Source organism: Hydra vulgaris, chromosome 09 (genome assembly GCF_038396675.1).
Source record: "Hydra vulgaris chromosome 09, alternate assembly HydraT2T_AEP".
Classification (NCBI taxonomy): domain Eukaryota; kingdom Metazoa; phylum Cnidaria; class Hydrozoa; order Anthoathecata; family Hydridae; genus Hydra; species Hydra vulgaris.
In genome coordinates, this window is record NC_088928.1 from 30,926,443 (window position 1) to 30,949,000 (window position 22,558).

The window sequence follows — 22,558 nt, forward strand, 5'->3', positions numbered from 1 at the left end:
ACTTTATATCTTTTTGAACTTTATATCCAATCCATTACAAAAAATATAATAAAACATATTTTATAAAAACTTCCAACTCAACATAATGGTTTCTAAACTAAAATATTTTCTAGGTACTTTGTGAAGACTAAAACCACAAAAATCAAACCAAAAAAATCAAAATTAACATTAACATAAATAATTACCTTGACAAACTCCATGAACCAGCTGAAAGCCATCTTCACATTTACATTCATAACTGCCATCAGTATTTTTACATTTAGAATTTTGCATGCATGGATTTGTTCCTTCACACTCATTGACATCTACATAACATTTTAATCATTATGATCTAACAAAGTTAAATATACAAAACTTTAATCATATACCTTATGATCAAACTATAATCACTTTGAATACTCAATCAAATTTTGACAAAGAATATTAAAAAAAAGTTTAAACAGCTTTGCATAAAAAAACTTTCAGCTCTATATATTTTCTAATTTATTAGGAGGTTTTAAGAGTACCACAGATAAGTATTTAACTAGAAAGTTCACACTACCTTCCTTACTTATTTCACTTATTTGACCAGCATTGAATTTCTGACTTACAAATAACTATTATGTGTTAAATAAGTCTTAATATACTAGTTATTAATAATCTATTATTATACTATAGTTATTAACCATTTTTATGATTCATACCTATTATATTTTTATCAATCACAGGCCTCATTTTAAAGCGTTAGGTTGCCAGCAATTTGTGTACACGTTTATTAATTTTACGTAGGCCTAGGGCATTTTCTATTAAGCAACATTTTATTCCTTTTTAACTTTAAAATCAGGGTTGGGTGGGGTAATATGGATAGTTGGGGTAGTATTGATATATTCAATAAGTATGCATGAAGTAAGTTCTTATCTTAATATTATAATGCTAAAACCTGAAACCAACAGTTTATACACATAATTAGTTTCTTTTTTTGGCATTAACAATGTTTATATTTGATTTACATAAATAGCTAAAATGTAAAACTTTTTATTTTGAAAAAAATATATAAAACCTTACATTTCAAAACTTTTGCCTGTAGACTTCAGTAATATTACTTATCCAAGAATAATGATGTAAATTTATTAGTTGGACAGTAACAATATGTAAAATTTAATTTATAAGTTCTCTAACCCATATTGAAAAATAAACAAAAATCTAAAATGGGGTAAAATGGATATACAGATAAAATGATAGTGGGGTAAAATAGATATATACAAAATATATAAAATCCTATTAACATTATAGAATTTTGTTACAAAATCATAAGTTAGATGACATGTATTTATATGCTTACGTTCACTTTTGCTTTTAAATATAGTATTATACATTTTTCAGTTACATATAATAGTTTTATATAACGCTTCTGAACTGTTTACATTAAGATCATAGTTCAAATTTGTTTTCCCTAGATGGCTAGGGTACAACTTTAACTCCCATCTAAATTTTTTTTTTTTTTTCATGTTACTCATTTTATTTACTTTATTATCATATTTTACTTAAAATTAAATTTTATACTTTTTTAATTAATGTTAATTTTATAATATTTTAGATAAAATAATAAGACTAAAATAAACTATCATGCCTTGAATAAAATATCAATCCAAGACTATTGGAACCTTTGGACCTAACAGTATACAATGTATCAAAGTCTTCTGGCCAAAAAGGGTAAAATTTCAACAACTCAAGATGTTGCTGCAATGTTGCAAGAAAAAGAGAAGAATAAAACAAAAAAGAAGACTGTATCAGTAAGAAAAAGAAAACTGCAAGTCATAACTAAAACAGTTTGACCTTTTAAATTCATGAAAAGCAATAAGTGTGAAATATGTATCAAATATAATATGAGTATCCGTATTACGCCACAAGTGGATGGTGGGGTAATACGAATATATGGATATATGAAAGGTGTAGTTAAAAAAGGATTAGTTAGTTATTGAAAATATATTTATGTTCTACTCATTGTAAAGTTATTGCATACACTCTAAATGTAAAGAAAAATAACAAAAGTTTTATGGTGGTTATTAACTAAAAAAAAAAAATTATAGTAAAAAAATATATATCTAAAATTCTATCCATATTACACCACTCCACTCTATTCTATAAGAGGTAAAATAAAAAAAAGTAATTAATTTTATTAAAAAAATCACATTAAGTTTTGAATAACAATAACATAAAAAAGTTTAAATTAAGTCTGAAGATTGCAGCATATATTTTAAAGACTTAAACCAACTGCCTAACAGGGAGACGAAGAGCTTCAAATAAAACAACAAAGTTATTTTTTCTTGGTATACATTTATTATTTTGTTTTACTCAAAAAAACTAGGCTAAAGCATGAAATGGTGTTTAATGCATAATTATTTACTAGCGTGTATTTACATGGAAACTTATATTTTTAATTAGTAAAAAAACACTATAATTTAAATCAAGTGCTAATATTTTTAAAAAAATCATTAGAAGTATATTGTTCCTTTGTTTTAGAGTTTCCATAGTATAATATAAAAATTAGTAAAGATAAAAGATTCAAAGTTTATTATTCCAATTGTAATAAAAAACATGATACAGATAAAGTTTGCAATTTAGTTTTTTGAGTTTTATTCAAGTTGAGTTATATTTTTGTTTTTTGTGATTTAGTTAAGTTTTTTTTAATTTTCTCTTTCATTAAGATTTCCTTTCTTTTTTAAAATAAAGTTTTTTTTTAGTTATGTTTAAAACATCTTAAAACCTGTGGTCAAATTGTCAAAACAAAATATTATTTGCATGGTCATTTAATGGCATACAATCTCATGTCTTTTTGTGAAAGCCTGATCTTTCTAGACACAAAATTCTCATATTATATATTTTTTACATATACTTTATTTTGCATGCCGACACTTTAAAGGGATCCCCAAGTGCCGAGACAAGTTGTGCTCATATTAAAGAAAATGTTTAGAAAAAAAGTTTAGGCCAAATTTTTTAAATTAAAACTAAATAATGAATGCACACCATTAATTTTAAAATTTAGTTTTAGCCAAAGCTCTCCATTTTTTATTGGTTCTCGGAGTCTGTATAAATTTAGCCGCAATCTACAGACTTGATAACTTATTTCATGCGCGTTTAATTCATAACAGTTTCTGTATATGACATCATCGTATAAATTTTTTCTTTCAAGATATTATATTATTTTTTTGCCAAAATCACCAAATCATGTTAATTGTATAACTTTTTACTAAATCCCAAAAAAAAGTTTGTGATACAATTAAAAATTAAATTTATAAAATTTATAAAAAAAATTTAATATATAACGAATATTTGCAGTAAAACATACTGGTTTAAACTAAATATTAACTAGATACTAAAAGAATAATTTTACTAAAGCATATAAATTAATTTAAAGTATAAACTGAATACAAAATAAGTGACTTGAATAAAACATATAAACTGAACTAAGTAGAAAATAAATTTTAAACAAATTATTTTACTAATAACTGTACAAATCAAACTAAATTTAAGTTAAAAAAAAAAATTTGTACTAAAATATACAAAAGTTAGTTAAAATATAAATATAAAAAGAATATTTATATTAACTCGTCCACTACCATTCGAACAAAAATCTTTTTGTAGTGACCACACATTTTTTTGAATAAAATTTGAATGGCATAACATTGACAATTAATTAAAATTTGAACAATAAATCTCTTTAAAAGCATAACAAACTATATTTTAATAGAAAGCTAAATATATGTACTTTTCAATTAAATAAGTTTTTAACATGCATCATTGAACAATTAGATGTGAAAAGTGCTTAAAACCATTGTTTTTATAAATAATATACCTAAATATCTTACTGTTTTTGTTTTTGTTTTTGTTTTTCTTTTTTTTTTTTATGTTTCACTACCAAAATTGATGAAAGTCAAAGAAAAATGCAGATAAGAATATAACAAAAATAAAAACATTTTTTGATATACAATTTATTTACAAATTTTGTTCTTAACATACATTTAGGAAATACTTTATTATTTGTGCTAGAAATACAGACAATTTTTAAATTTGCTTTTCAAATATTTTTGCTAAACTTTACTGTTTTTGTCAATGCACAGTGAGAAAACTAATTGTTATGCATTTGTAAAAAATAAATTTTAACAAGTTTTTATGTAAAAATAAAAAAATCATTAATACTAATATAAATATAATTCAAATATATATAACTAATACCAATAATATATAATTAATACTAATAACATATATTTAATGCTAATTATGTTCATTTCTCTAGTATTTCGTATTAACATTGGAAACTGAGCAATAAAAAATAAACAATTTCAGACATGTATTAAATGTGGTTACTACATTTATAAAAGAAACCATGCTATTCTTTTATTTAACTTCTTCTGCCATTACAAACTTTAGTAATCAAATAGTATATTTTACAATTTATTTCTTTTTTTAATTAAATAGCAATTTATTTCCTTATTTTACTGTTATACAAATATTGAGAAAAAAATTTTCCCCTTAACTTGTATCAAATTTGGTTGCTAAAAATAATAACCACCCTAAAAAAAAATAAAAAAATTGATTAAAAATTAAAAAAAAAAATTTTTTTTTATAACTTTCTTTTTTCAAATTATTAAATTTGTTTAGTTTACTTATTTAAAATTTGATATTTCGTTACAATTGTGTTTCTCTTTTTTAGAATCGGTATTTTTCTAAGTAGAATGCTTTTTGCCGTGAGTTATTGAATTGCTTTAAAAGTTAAAAGATACAAACTGTCATAGTTAGTGTGTCCTTTAACTTTTAAATGTGGAAAAACAAAGCATGCAATATATATATAAACAGTTTATGCTATCAAAAACAGTCTAGAATAGCCCCTGATATATATATATATATATATATATATATATATATATATATATATATATATATATATATATATATATATATATATATATATATATATATATATATATATATATATATACATTTATATATATCTGAATATTATAAGATACAGACCCAACACATTTTGTTATTAGATATGTGTCCCAGTCTGCAGAAGTTCAGATTAAAAAGTAAGTATAGACCTCCAACTAGTAAGCGACAAGGGTTGACATTTGACTGGGGCCAGGGCCAGTTTGTGACCAAGACTGCATAAACATTTATACATCCTAAAGTATATTTTTTTAATTCAAAATTCATGTTATATATATATATATATTTTTTTAGATTATTCACCTCCTCAAGGTCCAAGGGGGGCCAGTACAGTCGAGGAGGCTACTTATTTTTTTGTGTTTTTTTAGCTATTTTAAACTATGCTTTATTTCTTTGCCGAGCCACCACGTTTGCAATGAATAATTTCTTAAAGGGTGTAGTGGTTGCTAAATGGAAAGACAAAAGAACGAATGCAAGTTGCTAATAATTAGCAACTTGCATTCGTTATATGGAGTAGATAAAACAATTTCCGTGCTTAAATGTAGAGAATTAGTTGTTATGGATTTATTGGGTAAAGGTTTGAATGAAATTGTGCCTCAAATCACCAATAATAGCTTCCATTACTTGTCTTTAATACTACCGAATGAAAAAAGAAAAAATTCCCTACAAAACCATGTCAAGTCTGCTCTAAAATAAAATGTAAAGAAACATGATATGAATGTGCTGTTTGTGAAAATAGACCTTCGTTATGTATTGGCGATTGTTTCAGAATGTATCATTCAAAAGAATAGGTTTACACTTTAATTTTCATAAAATAAAATTAAAACAATATCAATATTTTACTTTCATCTGTTTTAAGCTCTGTCTTTATCGGCATTTAACTTAGGTTCCCTGGATTTTAAAATAAAAACTTGAATGTAATATTTTCTGAAAACAAATGTGAAGCTAAAGGAAAAAAAAAATGAACAGACAAAGCCAGTCATGCACAAATATTATTTGAAATAAGTTAGTGTAACTAAGAGTTTACTCGTAGTTGACAAACTCATGATGCCGGCTTACTACAAGTATTCTCATAGTCGGCAAATATCAAAGTCCCGCTAACTTCGAGTATACTCATAGTTGGCAAATAAATGACGCCAACATACTACGAGTTGGCAGCAAACAGGTTTAACAATCATTATTTTCCTCTTTCTTAAGAACAAATGCCCTTTTATTATTCCAAGAAGTCAATGTAGAAAGGTCCTGTCTGATGTTAAGCTCTGTTATTCTCAGTTTACTAAGTCTTGTGTCTTATCTCAGATGTTAGGTTCTAGAGACTTAGTCTTCAACAGTGTCATTAAATTAAGTCTATTATTTAATTTAAAATTCATGGGTCTGATCTTTTTACTTCTCCCAAGAATAAAGCAGAATTATTTGCAGAGAAATCTTACACTAACTTGACTTTTGAATCTAATTGCCATACTCTTCATGCCAGTTAAGCAGATTAACACATCGTTAAACATCCAAATCACTCTGGCTTCCAATGTTAAAGTTAATTCTCAATTAAACACTTCTACAGACAAGATTTCCATCATTTTGAAATCTTGTCGCCAGACAAGATTTTGTCTTAAAAAAGCGTTCTCCAGAACTCTCTTTAATTTTTGCTAAACTTTTGAAAAGTGCTAAATAAATGGTTCTCCTCTCCAACTATCCTACGACTAAGTCTTCGCTCTGTTATATAAAGGTTTTGAAATAATTAAATTATTTCTTTCTAACTGCAGTATTAAAGTTATTTTTGAAGGCCTTCACTCTACTTTAGTTCAAGTAACTTTAAGGGTAGCACAAGGTTCTATCTTTGCTCCTGTATTGCTTCTTACCTACAATAACAATCTTTACGAAAATTTTTATTTTAAGTAGCCCTATTTGCTGATGACTCAACTTTATACTCAACTTTATACAGTCGGGCCGGGGCCAGGGCCCCCGTTACTTTCTACCTCCAACAACTAAGTTTGAATGTGATATGGGTCTAGACTTAATGCAGACCACTTTCAAACTTTGCTAATTACTTGTCATTAGTTTACTTGTAATCCAACTTGAACATTGAATAAGTAGATTGAATTTTATAAAAAATAAATATTTTTAGTTTATTTAAATGAAGTTATACTTTAAAATGGATAATAAATAAGTATAATATGCAAATAAATTAATATCAATTATTGAATTTTTAAAGCTTTGACATATGACACTTAAAAAAGATGAATGCCTCAAAAAAAAAAAAAGCTAAAATAAATTAACATAATATAATAATGCCATGAATATTAATCATCAACTTTATTTAAAGTTTAAATTCTTTAAATTGTTTTTATTAATGGCTATTTTCAGTTGCTGTTACATATAGATTTTATTTTCTGTATTTCTTAAATAATTACTGATTATAGTAATATTCATTATAATCACGCTATAAATCCTTTTGATAATTTAGGACTTTTTTTTGAAAAAAGACCTAATAAAAAACAAATTTGAAAATTATAAAGGCAACAATAGCTAGCTTTAAGTAGGGGGGGGGGGGAGGCAAAATTGTATATTTTTTGTTTCAACAATTATTATTAATTAATTTTTTTTAGAAAAGTTCAATAAACAATTCAGATTTTGCTATTTTTTTGTGGTTGACCTTCTACTTTAATTTTTAATATTTTTAAAATATCAAAAAATAGAAGTCTTTGCAGCGTATTCTATGTGTCTACATGCAACTTTATATCTATGCAATTTAAATTTTGATTGGATAACTTTGAATTAAAATTAATAAAAGTTGTGTTTAAACAAAAAATAAGTCTTATCTAGTGAAAAAATTTGTTTTGCTTTACTTTTCACTAATTGATTAGCAAAAAGTAAATCAAAACAATGATTGGCATTTTGCTAGAAAATACTTTGCTATTAATTTTGTTAACTGAATTTAGATACCGATTAAAATGAAAAATATTGTAACAAGAAGTAACAAACTAATAAATGAAAAAATCATAAACTAGTAAACAAATAAATCAAAATTAATAAACTTTTTTTGGAACCTCCCAAGTAATAAATGAATTTTATCATACAAAATTGCCTTTACTTGGGGTTGTTTTTGTATTTGTCTTTAATAAAGTTAACAATAAATTATATTTCACAAATTTTCATTAAATAAGATTGGCTGCTCAGTAGTCATAGAAGCAGTTTGTATATATACATCAAAAAACTTGGATGATTGTATTATTTTGCAAATAGTTTAGCAAAATTTAGCTATCTTTCTTGAACAGAAAATATTTCACTGAAAACAAAACTATTATTCAGCTGAAAACAAAATTATTATTCAACTGAAACAAAATTATTAACCACAATTTAAATAAAATTAACTCTCTAAAACAAAATAATTCATTAGGAATTTCAGAGACTTGCTTTTTTTTGTTATTGTTGTTGTTTTCAAGTTTCAAATATAACATAAAACTCTACATTTAAAAACAAAACATTATTGAGAAAAATATTTACCTTTACAAATATCTCCTAATTTTTCAAAGCCATCATTACAAACACAAAGGAAATCATAGCCCTTACTGATGCATCTGGAGTTTGCAGTGCAATTTAATTTGCAAGTAAAATCTAGTACTTTTTCTGCAATAAAATTTGAAATTTAAAAATATGTGTGTATATATATATGTGTGCGTGTGTGTGCATTGTGCATCAATAATTTAGAAAATATATGTATATATATATGTATATATATAAATGTGTATATATATAAATGTGTATATATATAAATGTGTATATATATATATATATATATATATTATATATATATATACATATATATATATATATATATATATGTATATGCATATATATACATATATATAAGCATATATATACGTGTATATATGTATATATATACGTATACATATATATATATATATATGTATATATATGTACATGTATATATACATACATACATATACATATATATATATATATATATATATATATGTATATATATATATATATATATATATATATATATATATATATTTATATATATATATATATATATATATATATATTCTTGTGTGGTCATCTTTAATTTTTTCCATAAAATGTTAACTTTATTCATTTTTTTAAATTAACTTAAAACACTGGAAAATGTTTAGAAACTAGTATGCTCTACTTATTTCTCAACCAATTTAGCAACATTTCTTGTATGTTCTAACTATTTCTTAGTTAATATAGCAGCACTCTTTGAATGTTTTACCTATTTGTCAGTCGATGTATGTAAACAGTAAAAATATAAAAATGAAAACATTCAGAATGTTTTTAATCTTATTAGAAAAATAAAAAATATTCCAGTCTATTAAGTTGTATTTTTGTGGCTTTTAAATTTTTGTCATTTTTAAAGAGGAAGAATCGCTAAGAGACATTTTTTACATTAAAAGGTAAATTTGAGGTCAAACTATAGGAACAGTTTAAACAACTTTAAAATGTATTCTACACAATAGAGTGCTCAATGTTCTTAAAAGAACAGAGCAATTATCTTATATTAGTAGAAAATCACTTAACAAAAATTTCTGATGAAATTTTGATGGCATTTCTGATGAATCTTTGTTGATGAAACACCGTGTAAAATGAAAAAAATTTTTGTTAAGTAATTTTCTACTAAAATATCTAAAACAAACAAAAGAAAAAGAAAAAAAGAACCAAATAAAATAAATAATACACTCACAGAAGGTTGCAATTAGTCTACATTCATATTTGTATCTTACATATTTTCTATGGTATATCTATTATCACAAATGATACTACTATGTTTGCACACTCAGTGCACCTCTGCAAGAATTTCTTGTAAGTTGACAGCTAGTTGCACTGCGTAGAGTAAAGCATTTATAAATATAAGAGTTAGCTTTTTGTTTAGGCAGCTGTGAATAAATAAACAACTTTTAATTTTGATTATATCATGCACTTTTAAAATTTGTAGTGTGTTAAAAGATGGGAATGCATATGAATTATTTGGTAGAAATTCAATAACCCTGATTGCTTTTTTCTGCATGATAAATAGGCAATTAACATTGTTAATTGCTTTGTTTCACTCTCACCTCACATATTGCCTTCTATCATGGAGTCAAAACATAAGTATTGTTAATAACAATACTTATGTTTTGACTCCATGGTAGAAGGCAATATGTGAGGTGAGAGTGAAACAAAGCACAGTAAATAGATTTTAAAGTTTTTTGCTGTACAAAATGTCTTAGCTTTGACAGAATGACAAGGGATCTATTCAACTTATTAGATTAGAGCCTTACCTTAAACCGATGTAGCACCACTCATTGGCATGTTTTTCCTAAATCTGTTGATGTGCTTATTTAAGCCTCTAAATTTATTTCCGCATGAATTTAAACCAAAAAAAAAAAAACCAAGTCAAAACCCTCAGTCGGTGTATCTACATGTTGGTTGTAAAATCAACAATGTAGATACACAATGTGTAACTCCGTTAACGGAGTAGTTACAGCCTGTTACGGCTGTAAAAGTCTATGTGCAGTGCACTTTCTGCGCTACGACTTTATATGGTCCAAGGGCGGAACTTTGTTTAGTTAGTGCACAAAAGTGTGCAGCAACAAAAAAACAACCTTTGTGCACTACCTAAAAAAAATTAAAATGATATCGATACCGAGAGGTGAACGTGGAACCCTCGGTTATCAAGCTTTAAGTAGAATCCACACGGAAACGTCAACGTTACATGTTATGAGAAAATTGTACTGATAAAACAATATTTTTGAATGTATAATAATGTTGTTATGTGTTAAAATGTATTATATATTTTTTTCATGCATTATATATTGGAAGAATAGTTTAAATATAATTTTAAAATTAAAATTATTTTAAATTATTTTAAAAATTGGAATCATGTTTAGGATAGCGATGTTAATTTTACACGGAATTAATACAGTTTTACACGGAACTATTGGGGTGAAAAAAAATATTAAAAAGACTGAAAAGTACTAATTAATTAACTCAAAGAAGCTCAGAAAATTATAAACATTATTATATTTAAAATTGTTTTGTACTTTGTAATATTTCCACTCCTCCCCCCTTCCCCCCCCCCCCCCACCTTCATAAAATGTTAAATTTTTTTAATAAGGATGGGGGAGGGGGGGGGGTACAAAATTGATGCGTAATATTGGGAGGGGAGGGGTTCAGAAATGTCAAAAACTGCGTGACGTAAATTATGGACGACTTCTTAACAAATATGCATTAGATCAAAAACCAACTATCAGATGTTTGTGATTTTACATATTGCGACTTTAGAATTATCTCTATCTTTTGAAAAAATTTATTTATTGATAATGTTATGTGCTTCAGAATGTTTTTCTACTGTATTGAAACCTAAGTTATAAGTAAAAAACTTGCAAAGAAAACATAAGTTTTAAAAATGTTTTTATATGGCGTCTCTAAAAGTTTATTTTTCAAATCATTTTATCTCAAAACTTAAAAATGTGTAAATAGAACAAGATAATTCTTACGTCGCGATATATTTAAAGTAGGATAAAACTAGTATTGACTTTTTCTAAAAAATGCATTGTTTTCATCTTGGTTACATTATTGTATTATTAGGTAAATAAATTATTTTGACACCTTGAAACGGCTTTTTAAATCATCGAAATGATCGCATTTTTGTCCACTTTTAGACCTGTAACTATTCCTCATCTTTTTAAAAGTTAAAAAGGGCCTATTTATTTGTAACAGCAGCAGAGAGAAACATTAGTAAAACATTATTGAGATTAGGAAGTATGGATTTAATTTCTTTGATCAAATAACCAGTAGTAAACCCAGATAATTTGGTTTTCTATTTTTACCGGTACCAATTTAAGTGGAAACAAAGCTCTTGAAGTGCAAAAATTTATTCGGAAAATAAATATTGGATAAATTTATAAAAGATCTTGGGCCTACGATTTGATTTCTGTTGCGATGTTATCATAAGCTTTGATAACATTGCAATATTATAAGTTTTTTTCAAGTTTGTCAAAGCAGAGTGCTATACCGTTTATTCACCACTGTCAAATCAATTTCAACCACTTGAAGCATTTTGTTTACTTTGTTGTATCTTCCCATAGTTGTGCTCTTAATGACTATCTGCCGTTACCAGCTGATCCTTTTTTTTTGAGAAGTCTACTAGCTTCTACTATAATGTTCGGCTTATGCGTTTTGTCATTATTCAATACCTTTGAGATCACCTTGAAGTTTAAACGCATGGTTCGTATATACAGTTACATAAACGCTGTTGACAACTAAGAACTTAAAAAAACAAAAACAATCATATTAAAAATACAATGCAACTGCATTGTATATTTAACATACAATTCAAAGTCAAGCTATGAATTTTGCTTCTTCTGCATGCGTTCAAATTTTAAAATAAGTGCTACCAACGTGTGTCCTGAGAGTTACAAATTAGTATTAAAAATTATTATTAAAAATTGAAAACAAAAATAAAAACAAATACCAAAACTTATATAAACAGAACTAAATCTAACACAGCAAAATCAATTTTAAAAATGTTTATCAATGAGGATTCTGATGTTGGTATACAAAAATAATTCACTATATAAATAAAATAAAAGCTAATAAAATCCTTTCTTTGAGAGTTTTAATTTCACATAAGACAGTTTGTGCTAACAAATTGGATTTCAAACTTTATGTTAGTCATAAAATAATTAAATAAATTTGAGCACAACTTTTTATTGAGACATTTTTGAACTGTTAAGCAAGCGTTCTTTAATATATGCTCATCAATTAATGGAAATTATTAAATAAACTAAACAGTCACCTACACTCAATGGACATAATGACTAGTGCTTACAAGTCATCATTTTGATCGTTTTGGTAAAAAATGTTTGTTGAATTGAACAAACATTGTTGTTTAATTTAATAAACTTCGTTACAATGACAATAAAGGAAAATAAGTATTATAAACTGTTTATTTAAAAAAAAAAGTAGTTGATTCATGCCAAGGCTAATTTAGAGGAGGAGAGGGGGCTAAGAAATATGAAAGTGAGGCTTCTAAAAAAAGAAGTAGGAATGAGGGAGAGGACACATAGCTAAACATCTTAAAATGACAGCTTTTTTTTTTCATCAAATCAAAAACACCGAAATATGCAACTAGAAGTACACTGACGTCAACAAAATGTTTACACTAAACGTGGTTTAAAATATAGACAAAAACCGCCTCAATCTAAAAACATTTTTTCCCTTTAATTAATTAACTAAAGTTCATCTGGACTTTTATCTCAAACCCATCAACATCATCTTTGAATTATCTGATGATACCTAAATTTCTTATCTTGTCTTATAATACAATGTAAAGTTTAAACGAGTAATATCTTAACGATTTTTAAAAATATAGGGTCATGGTAGAAAATACCTATTTTACTATTTAACGGGCCGATAGAAGCAAAAGGAGTTTCAATTAAGTTCACATCACTAGAAAATTAATTCATGTCTGTTAGATACAAAATTAACTGAGACTATTATTGACTTAATTTCACTATCTGAATGCGATCTTTATGATCACTATGTAGGTGTATATATTATTGATCTATGATTTTTCAATTTTATATAAGATTGCATTTATATTAAAAGAATAAAATATCATTTTTGCAACGTCTTATAATATTATTTAAGCATTTCACTTGACTGAACTTTAAATTTGAGATTTATGATTGTTTTATGTGTGTAATGGAAGCAAAATATTTTTTTTGATTCCAAATAGGTTTAGTAAGTGTTGCAGTTTTCGACTACACCATTGAAAATAAAAATGCTTAGAACGATTGATTTTCCATCATTTGCATGGATCATCGCAGCTTTCTTTGATGTTCGAGAAAGATATCTAAAGGAGCAAGATTTAAAATTGGTTTTATTTATGCTTACATTAAACGAGATTGGTTTGCAAAAAATTGCTGTGGTTCGAGTCTAGGAACAACAAAACCCTAAAACCTGTTTATCTCAACCCCCCTCCCCTTTCTCCTCCATCCAATATTAAATATGAGGAAAATAAATTATTGAGTCTTATATTATTACTATTTTAAACAAAACTTATATACAAAACTTTATTTTTTTGGCAGATCATTGTCAATCAATAGTGTCAAACTGGTTCCTCAAAGGATCTTTATTTAGTCCGCGTCTGTTTTTTAAGTAAATAAATAGTCTAAAGCAATTTTTTTATTTAAGTAAATCAAATTAAAAAAAGGCATTTGGTTGTTTGCTTCGTTTCCTTTAATTTCCAGTAACATAAATTTATTGGTGATATCATTAACCTTCAAATACTGAACAACTGATCATAAGTTTTCTTAATAATGAGCAAATATTGATTTTTATTTTTTGTTTTCAGTTTTCTATAATGTAAGCAATCATGATAGGTAATGACAATAATGTTCATTTAATCCCTCACAAAGTCCAATATTGTCCCCATCTTACGTTAATTTAAAATTATATAACCAGAAAAAAAATAAAGAGGTTAGAATGATGAGAACTAACTAGAGATTTTTTAGTATAAAACTAATAAACATACCTGTCGTGATGTCTGATGTTTGACTAAAGTAAATATTTTCTATGCATAATGTTCCCATAAGAATAGCACATATTATTATTGCTTTCATCCAACTCATTTTTGCTTTTTTTTTGTTGTTGTTGTATTACTATTATTTTATCTTTGTATGTTAAATAAACTGCAATTTATTTTTGCGTATATCAAAATGCATATATTTTGCAACAAAGCAAAATTTTAAAAACATTAAATAATACATTTATATAAAGGATTATTTTCCTATCAAGCATGTAATCCTTAATAAAGAAGAATGAGTCATAACCCATTTATTAAAATATTTATTAAAATATTTTTGGAGATTTTTTTCTAAACTATTATTTTAAAAAATGTTATGTTAAACTTATGTATTTTAACAATTGTTATCATAATTTATGCATTTTTATAATCATTGATAGGTTATTGTTTGAATAAATTTCATCTTATTTAAATAATGCTTCAACTTATTTAAATAAATAAATATCATTATTATTTTTGCTATTGTTGTTAGTGCGCAGGGAGATTAATCGTATGCTAAACCTTACACTTTGCGTCATATAGTCTTTGGGGAGAAAATTTTCACGTTTTTTTTTCATACGCAGCCAAGCAATTAGCCTAGTACTAGAAATTTTTTTACTATTTTCCCAATAGAGAACAAAATGTTTCTTAAGAGTTTCTTAGGTTTCTTAACGTATTTGTTACGTATTTTAATACTCATTTAAACTGTTGTTCTCCGTTTTAGATAATACTTTTTAACTTCGTGTTTAGTTGATGCGATATATAGGTGAAAAATTCGGAAGTATTCCTCAATTTCTTAATAAAATAAGTTTCTTACTGAAAAATAACTTAGTACTAAAAGTTTCTTAAGATATTTAACGCTTCTGTTATTAGTTTCTTAAAAACAAGTTTTACATTAAAAAAAAACGTGCATAACACATGGAACTTTGACACGCAAAGCACTCAGAAACAAAACACGAAACTGTGAAAATGATTGTAAATCAGAAAAAAATAAAGAAGCTGAAAATATTATATTACTGATCATCATTTTATACATAGTTATGTAATATTTTTTGCGTGAAATTATTCTCAAAAACAATGGTCAGACTGTGAAATGTAAAATCTATTTCACAATCTTATGAACCAACCTCTTGATTGTCATTTGTTAAGTTTATATGTGCATTATTTGCGTATCTGTCGTTATTCCAACAGTTGCATAGCACATTAATATTTTTTTTGTAACTAAAAATATTAATTTTTTTTATGGAGTTCAATGTAACCATAGCCATAGTATTTAACAAGTCTGGAAACGCGGGCCGTTTTATATAGATCTCGTAAAATAACTTGAACTTTATGGGGTGACCGGACTGAGAGTGTATCAAATGTTTTTAAATTGACATTTTGCGGCGCAGACTTTGAAAATTTGAATAAATTCGATGCTATTTTAGCTGCCATTTGTTGGAGACAGATCTCAATTTTAGTTCAAACAATAGACTACCTAATTTAATTTACCCTTACCAAAGTGAAGAAAGAATATTTATGTATTTGACTTACAAGAAAGATGTATATCAAAAGGTGTCTCGTCACCTCAACGACAGACACAAGAACAAGTTTACTGATAAACATTTGTTAAAGAATAAAAGAAAGCAAAGATTGTTCTTCATCTTATTAGGTTTTAAAATTATTTAATCTAGATTGTAGAAAAGCTTGCTTCAGATTAATGGTACTCTGCTGTAAGCTGAATTTAAAAATTTAAAATCAAGTATAAATATTTTAAGTATTTCAATAGAAGAAGTCATTACAGCTTAATTCCTAGTAAAAATGAAACTGATTCATTTGATGGAAATGCTGAAATTTTGTACCGCTAATTCTACAAAATATTTTCTGAAAAAAAATTTCTTTTTAAAACTGTACTTTTCATTCATGTTTTCCAAAATTGTACTTTTCTTTCATGTTTAGAAGTAGCAAATCTTGTCTTTTTTTATCTGACTGGTATATCTTTTATCAATGGTATTAGGCCAGGTGAATAAAAATAATCAATTGCTTTTACTCAGTAATTGGTCAGCTTTACGCAAATAAAAACTCAAGCAGTTTTGCTTAAATTTTTATGCACGTAAAGTTAAGCAATTTACTCTGTAATTGTTCAGCTTTACGTGAATAAAAATTTAGGCAAAATTGCTTAAGCTTTTAATCACGTAAAGCTGACCAGCTATTGAGGAAAAGCAATTGCTCGTTTTAATTCACCCGGCCTATTATAAGGTTTAAGCGTGTATTCCACTACATTACTAAACAAAACATTCTATTATAACCTAGTGGGAATGTTTTTAGTACCTCTAATTTTACAATTGGTTTTAGCTCTAACATGTCTAAGTTGTATCTTGAGCAGTGTTTATCGTATTTGCTTGCTGCTAAATATGCATAATCATCTAACACTTTATATACAAGTTTGTAGATTTTACATTGCAAAAGGTAACCTGAAAGCTTTCAAGATTTAAAAAAGTCAAACTAAATTGATATATAAAGAACATCATTTAAAAAACACCCTCTATTTTGGAACAAAAACATTAAAGAAAATTTGAGATGACTTGAACCTACTAAAACGGCTATTTTCATAGCCACATATTTTTTAAAGATATTATTGATATATAATTAGCTCTTAGAGTAGTAAAATAAATACTTCATGTATATTTAATAGTTTTATGATGTAGTAACTTTATAATAAAATAACAATACAAGATTGAATAAAATAAAAACAAAGTAAAAAAATTTTTAATTTTTTAATTTTGTTATTATTGAAGCCAAAGTCATTAATAGATGGATTATCCTTGCAAGCTATAATTGATTGTTAGGGTCCAAAATAATTTTCAAATAAGCTATTCCATAATGTAATAAAATTTTTAATACAGCAAAACTTATTACTTAGGCAGCAAATTTAACACTTTTTAATAAATATTTTTTCGACGTTATATGCTCAAAATTTAGGTAAAATACAAAAGCAACTTCTCTGTCTTCACAAAATATATAGTCAGTATGGTTCCACAGTATAAACTTACCATCCTTACATATACCTTTTTTTCCCCGTATGTTTTAAGTTGGGTAAATCATATTTAAATAAGACAGTAACAAGTTGTCGTACTTTAATGTGTTGGATTAGGTATAAAGTAATCATTTAAAATGCCTTTTCAACAACTTGCAATTTGCAGAAACATTATAGCAAGTTATAAGCAACAAATTTTAAGAAATTTAGTTTACAAATTTTGATTGCTTTCTAAAGCAAAAGAAACGTCTGTCATGCAGGGGCACCAGTTGAAAAAGTCAGCAAGATTAGTCAAGTTTATCATCATACACTGCAGCTGACTTTGAAACTAGATAATTAACATGAAATATCTTATTTTAGTTGAAGATAACCTTAGATTTTGAGATATTATTTTTCTGCATTCAAAAAAATAGATAATAAATCCCAGCTTAAACTTAAAATCAAGATTTGAAATAAAATTCTGTAACTTAATTTAATACACAGTGATTTTTAAATAGAATTCTGTAATCTTCTTTTAATACATTGTAATTTTTTTCAAATTAAATATTGTTCAATTTATGTATAATAGAGATGCAATATTTGGTAGCAGACTTTTACATCATCTTTATTGCATCAAGTATATATTTTTTATTTGCTATTATATAAATTGCAATACAGCATAATAAAAACACAAATTTATATTTTGAATTTTAATTTAAGAAGCTTTGATATACTAGCTCTTTTTGTATTTATAAAAATCCTAATTTTATTTTTTACAGTTATAAGTGCTTTTAAACCGTCTAAAATAATAAAATTGTACTTGATTTTTTTTTTGTTTCCAGAAAAGATACCAACATAATGTAAAGAGTGATATATAAATTATCAACTAATCCAGCAAAGTAAACTTTATATAGATTATAGAGTTTATTAAGCTCTACTAGCTAACATTTTAAATAAATATACTCTGAATATATGATCTAAGCATTTAATGGTTGTTGAAGTGTTTGTTATGATGACTATGTATATGAGAGTGATAATAACAACGTAAGCGAAAATTTTCCTGTTCAAAGCAATAATAGTCAACGATCTTAATGAACATTATTTCACAACAGACTTAAAAAGATTTTTTTTCAGTTTGATTTCTTCTAATATTTGTATAAAGGAATTTTAATGCAAGTTAACTCTTATGTTTGCAGTGATACTATTATTTAATAATTTTCTGCTTTGGTATGATTTGAGAAAAAGTGTAGTGACTCTTTGTCTCCATGTTTATGCAAGTATTACATTCTTTCGATTTTATTATTTTTATATTCTTTTATTATTTATTAGATTAACTTATATTCTTAGTTAAAAACTTCTACAGTTAGTCCTCTAGACAAGATTTCTATCATAACCTTGAAAAAGGGTGTTCTCCAGAATTCTCTTCAATTTTTTGCTAAACTATTAAAAAGTACAATTAGTCTTCACTCTGTTATTAGTTTCTTTACATATAGTTTTTGAGATTATTAAATCATTTCTTTCTAACTGCAGTATTAAAGTTATTTTTGAAGGCCTACACTCTTCTTCTTTTCAAGTAACTTTAAAGGTACCACAAGGTTCTATCTTTGCTTCTGTATCTTTATGAAAATTTTTCATCTAACGTGGCTCTATTTTTAATTGCTTATAACAAGCAGTCGATTATTATTCTGATCTCTCTTCTGTAACAGCCTAAGGCTTGCAGTGACTTATGGATCTAAATTCTGGACTTGAAATCTGCAATTTTTGTTAGACAGCAAAATTCATTTATTTACTGTAAAAAAATATTGCAATGTTGGCATTCTATATTGATGAATAACAACCCTCTTACTCTCAGACAAAGTCTAAAAGCACATTGTAAATGTAATTAAACCTGCTTTATCTGCCAAGCTTCAGCCACTCTCCCATTGTTGTAAGGTTGTATTTCTTTCTTTTTTCTTCAAATACTATCATGGTCAATGCTCAAATGAACTAACTCTATTATAATAAACCAAAACTCATTCTTATTTGGCTTCTTATTCAACAAATTGCATCCTTTTACTGTATCTGTTCCTTCATGATATAAAAACTTTTATTATTCCAGCTTTTTTCCTAGCTCATCAAAATAACCTTATAACTCCTCCCCGTCTTCATGTTTTCCTTTTTTATTCAACCCACAACTTTTTAAGACTTCAGTTAACCGTTTCCTAGTATTTTAACTTATTCTCTATTTAAAGTAACTCATAACTTAATAGTGGTTGCTTGCAATTTTGTTGGAATTAAATTTGAGTTTAAAAATATATAAATATGTGTCAGTATTTAATTAATTAGTTAATGTAAGCATAAAATTATAATATATAAAGTATTATAAAAATTTTTTCTAGCCCCTGCCATCAACCCCTGCTAAATTTTATAATTTTGCCGGGGCCGGGGCTGGAGCCAGGTTTGCAAATAGTCTCATTTTAAGCCAGGGAAGGGGCGGGGGCTGGGGCCCTGGTCACTTACGATTTATAATAATGATCTTCATGAAAACTTTACATCTAAAGTGGCTCTATTTGCTGACGACTAAACTTTATACTCTTGACAAATTGCCTTCACTTTTTGATTGCTTAGAACAAGCAGCCAAATTTTAATTTTCCTATATTGACAAATAACAACCCTCTTACTCTAAGATAAAGTTTAAAACCACATTGTAATTGTAATGAGACCTGGTTTATCTGCCAAGCTTGAGCCACTCTCCCATTGTTGTAAGGTTGCATTTCTTTCTTTTTTCTACAAATCATGGTCAAACGAGCTATCGCTTCTATTACAATACACCAAAACTTGTTCTTGCTTGGCTTCTCTATCTGTACCTTCATGCTATAAAAACTTTCATTAATACAGTTTTTTTCTTTGAATATCAAAATAACCTTATAACTCCTCCCCGTCTTCATGTTTTTCTTTTTTATACAACCTGCAGCATTTTAAGTCTTTAGTTAATTGTTTCCTAGTTTTTCAACCCTATCTTCTATTTCAAAGTAACTCATAACTTAATAGTAGTTATTTGCAACCTTGTTGGAAGTAAATTAGAGTTTAAAAATACATAAATATATGCCAGTATTTAATAAGTAGTAAATGTAATTATAAAATTGTAAAATATAAGAAATTATAAATTTTTTTCTAGCCCCTGCTAGCAACTGCTAAATCTTATAATGTTGCCGAGGCCGAGTTTGCAAAAATTCTTATTTTTAGGGGATGAGATGGGGCCCTGGTCACTTCTTATTGGTGCTTTACAAACAGAGCTTTATTCTCCAAAATTCTAAATGTGCTTTCATTGCTGAAGCAAACATGTCAGAAATATAAATAGATTAACATTATTAACACCTGTTCTGGTCTTTCTTTATTTTATAGAAAATTATATTCAATGTTTCATTTGTGATAAAATAATACCAAAATACCAATCACCAGAAATCCACATCTTTATCGCAATACTGTTTGGTCCACTTCTGATGCTTTGTTTTCATTGCAGCTGTTGATTTGAGTTTTCTGACATGCCAGCAGACATTAAAACTTAAATCCTTTTTTTTTTTCAAACAGTTTGCACAGAAACATTTACATTAGCATCTTGGAGTTGCAGTTTTATCAGTTTAGTGGTATTAAATCTGTAGCAAATCTTCTTTAAACATCTTTCTGACCTTGGAGTAAAAAAAGGCTTTCTGGCACATTTTTTCTTTTGTTTTAAGTTAAATTCCTCCTCCAACTCTAATTTCTTCTTTATTCGTTGTATGCTAACTTCAGAAACCTTAAATCTTTGTGATAATTGGTGTTTTGAATTAAAAATATTTTTGCATTAATGAGGCTAAAACTCATACATAAGAAGCACTTGTTAAAAAACTACAGCGTGTCTAGTAATTTGTTTTTTGTAAATTGTTTAAGAACATTGAGCAATTTTCAATATACATATATATATATATATATATATATATATATACATATATATATATATATATATATATATATATATATATATATATATATATATATATATATATATATATATATATATATATATATATATATATATATATATAAATATTTATTTGTAAAGATGTAACTTTACCAATAAAATTTGAAAAATGCCATACAAAGTAATCTTTCATTAGGACTTAATAACTTTGAAGACATTAAAACTATTTTATATGTTTTGAATAAGTTAACCTTTCACATTCAAAATTTAAAAACAAATTAATTAGAAAACATTTTTTGCTTTTACTTGAAAAATATGTAAAATATTTTTGTCATTTTTCAATAAACTCTTTAAGTTCAAATTACAATTATAAATAATATAATAAAAAAAAAATTATTTAAATATAAATCTTTTATTCAAAACTGTTCTTTAAATGAAAGAACTTTTTGAATTCTTTAACGCAATATTTTAATCACGCAAACAAAAACAAAAAAAAAACTCAACAATAACGCATACACATATTTAATAATTTGAACCTTATCCGTTTAGTTTTAAACACTCCTTAAAATTTGTTTATTGAAAATTCAATTTGAATCTGATGTAGCACTTTGTCAAATGCTTTAGCAAAAACCAGAAACATGACATCAACTGATAGATTTCTGGCCATATTTCCAGTCAAGGAGTCCATTGTTTCAAGGAGATTTTTAATGGATGCTTTTTGCTCTAAAGAGCTATGTTGACTATTTGATGGAAGATAATTTGATTTTAGTTGCTCCATGGTTGCTTTCTTAAATAATTTCTCCATTATTTTACATGGAATCAAGGTGAGGGATATTGGTCTGTAGTTTGTTTGCCCTTTTTTATTAAAGGTATTATTTTTATTAGAGTTTCACTATGTCAAATGACTTTTAAAAGATGAGAGTAAGTGAAGTAGACATTGAAATAGAGCAAGACAGTAAAACGAGAGGACTAACATTGTCTACACCAAGTGATGCAGGCATATCAAAATATGAGAGTTCCATTAGAGTGGCCTCGGTGTCAAATGATATGCTGTCGCAATTATTGGAAATATTTATCGTTATTGCTCTACAAAAGATTAATTGAA

At 26.3% G+C, this 22,558-nt stretch overlaps 1 protein-coding gene across 1 annotated transcript in view; it reads right to left on the reverse strand.

Annotated features, from left to right (window-relative positions):
* The window catches only part of LOC100201180 (latent-transforming growth factor beta-binding protein 2), a 45,720-nt gene extending 30,983 nt beyond the window's left edge, over positions 1-14,737 (reverse strand). Inside the window, exons 1-3 of the mRNA XM_065805304.1 lie at positions 14,489-14,737; positions 8,431-8,553; positions 186-305 (exon numbers count right to left, since the gene is read on the reverse strand). Of these exons, the coding sequence (XP_065661376.1) occupies positions 186-305; positions 8,431-8,553; positions 14,489-14,585 (340 nt within the window). The 5' untranslated portion in view covers positions 14,586-14,737. The remainder of the gene's footprint in view (positions 1-185; positions 306-8,430; positions 8,554-14,488) is intronic.
* Positions 14,738-22,558: the final 7,821 nt, after the last annotated feature.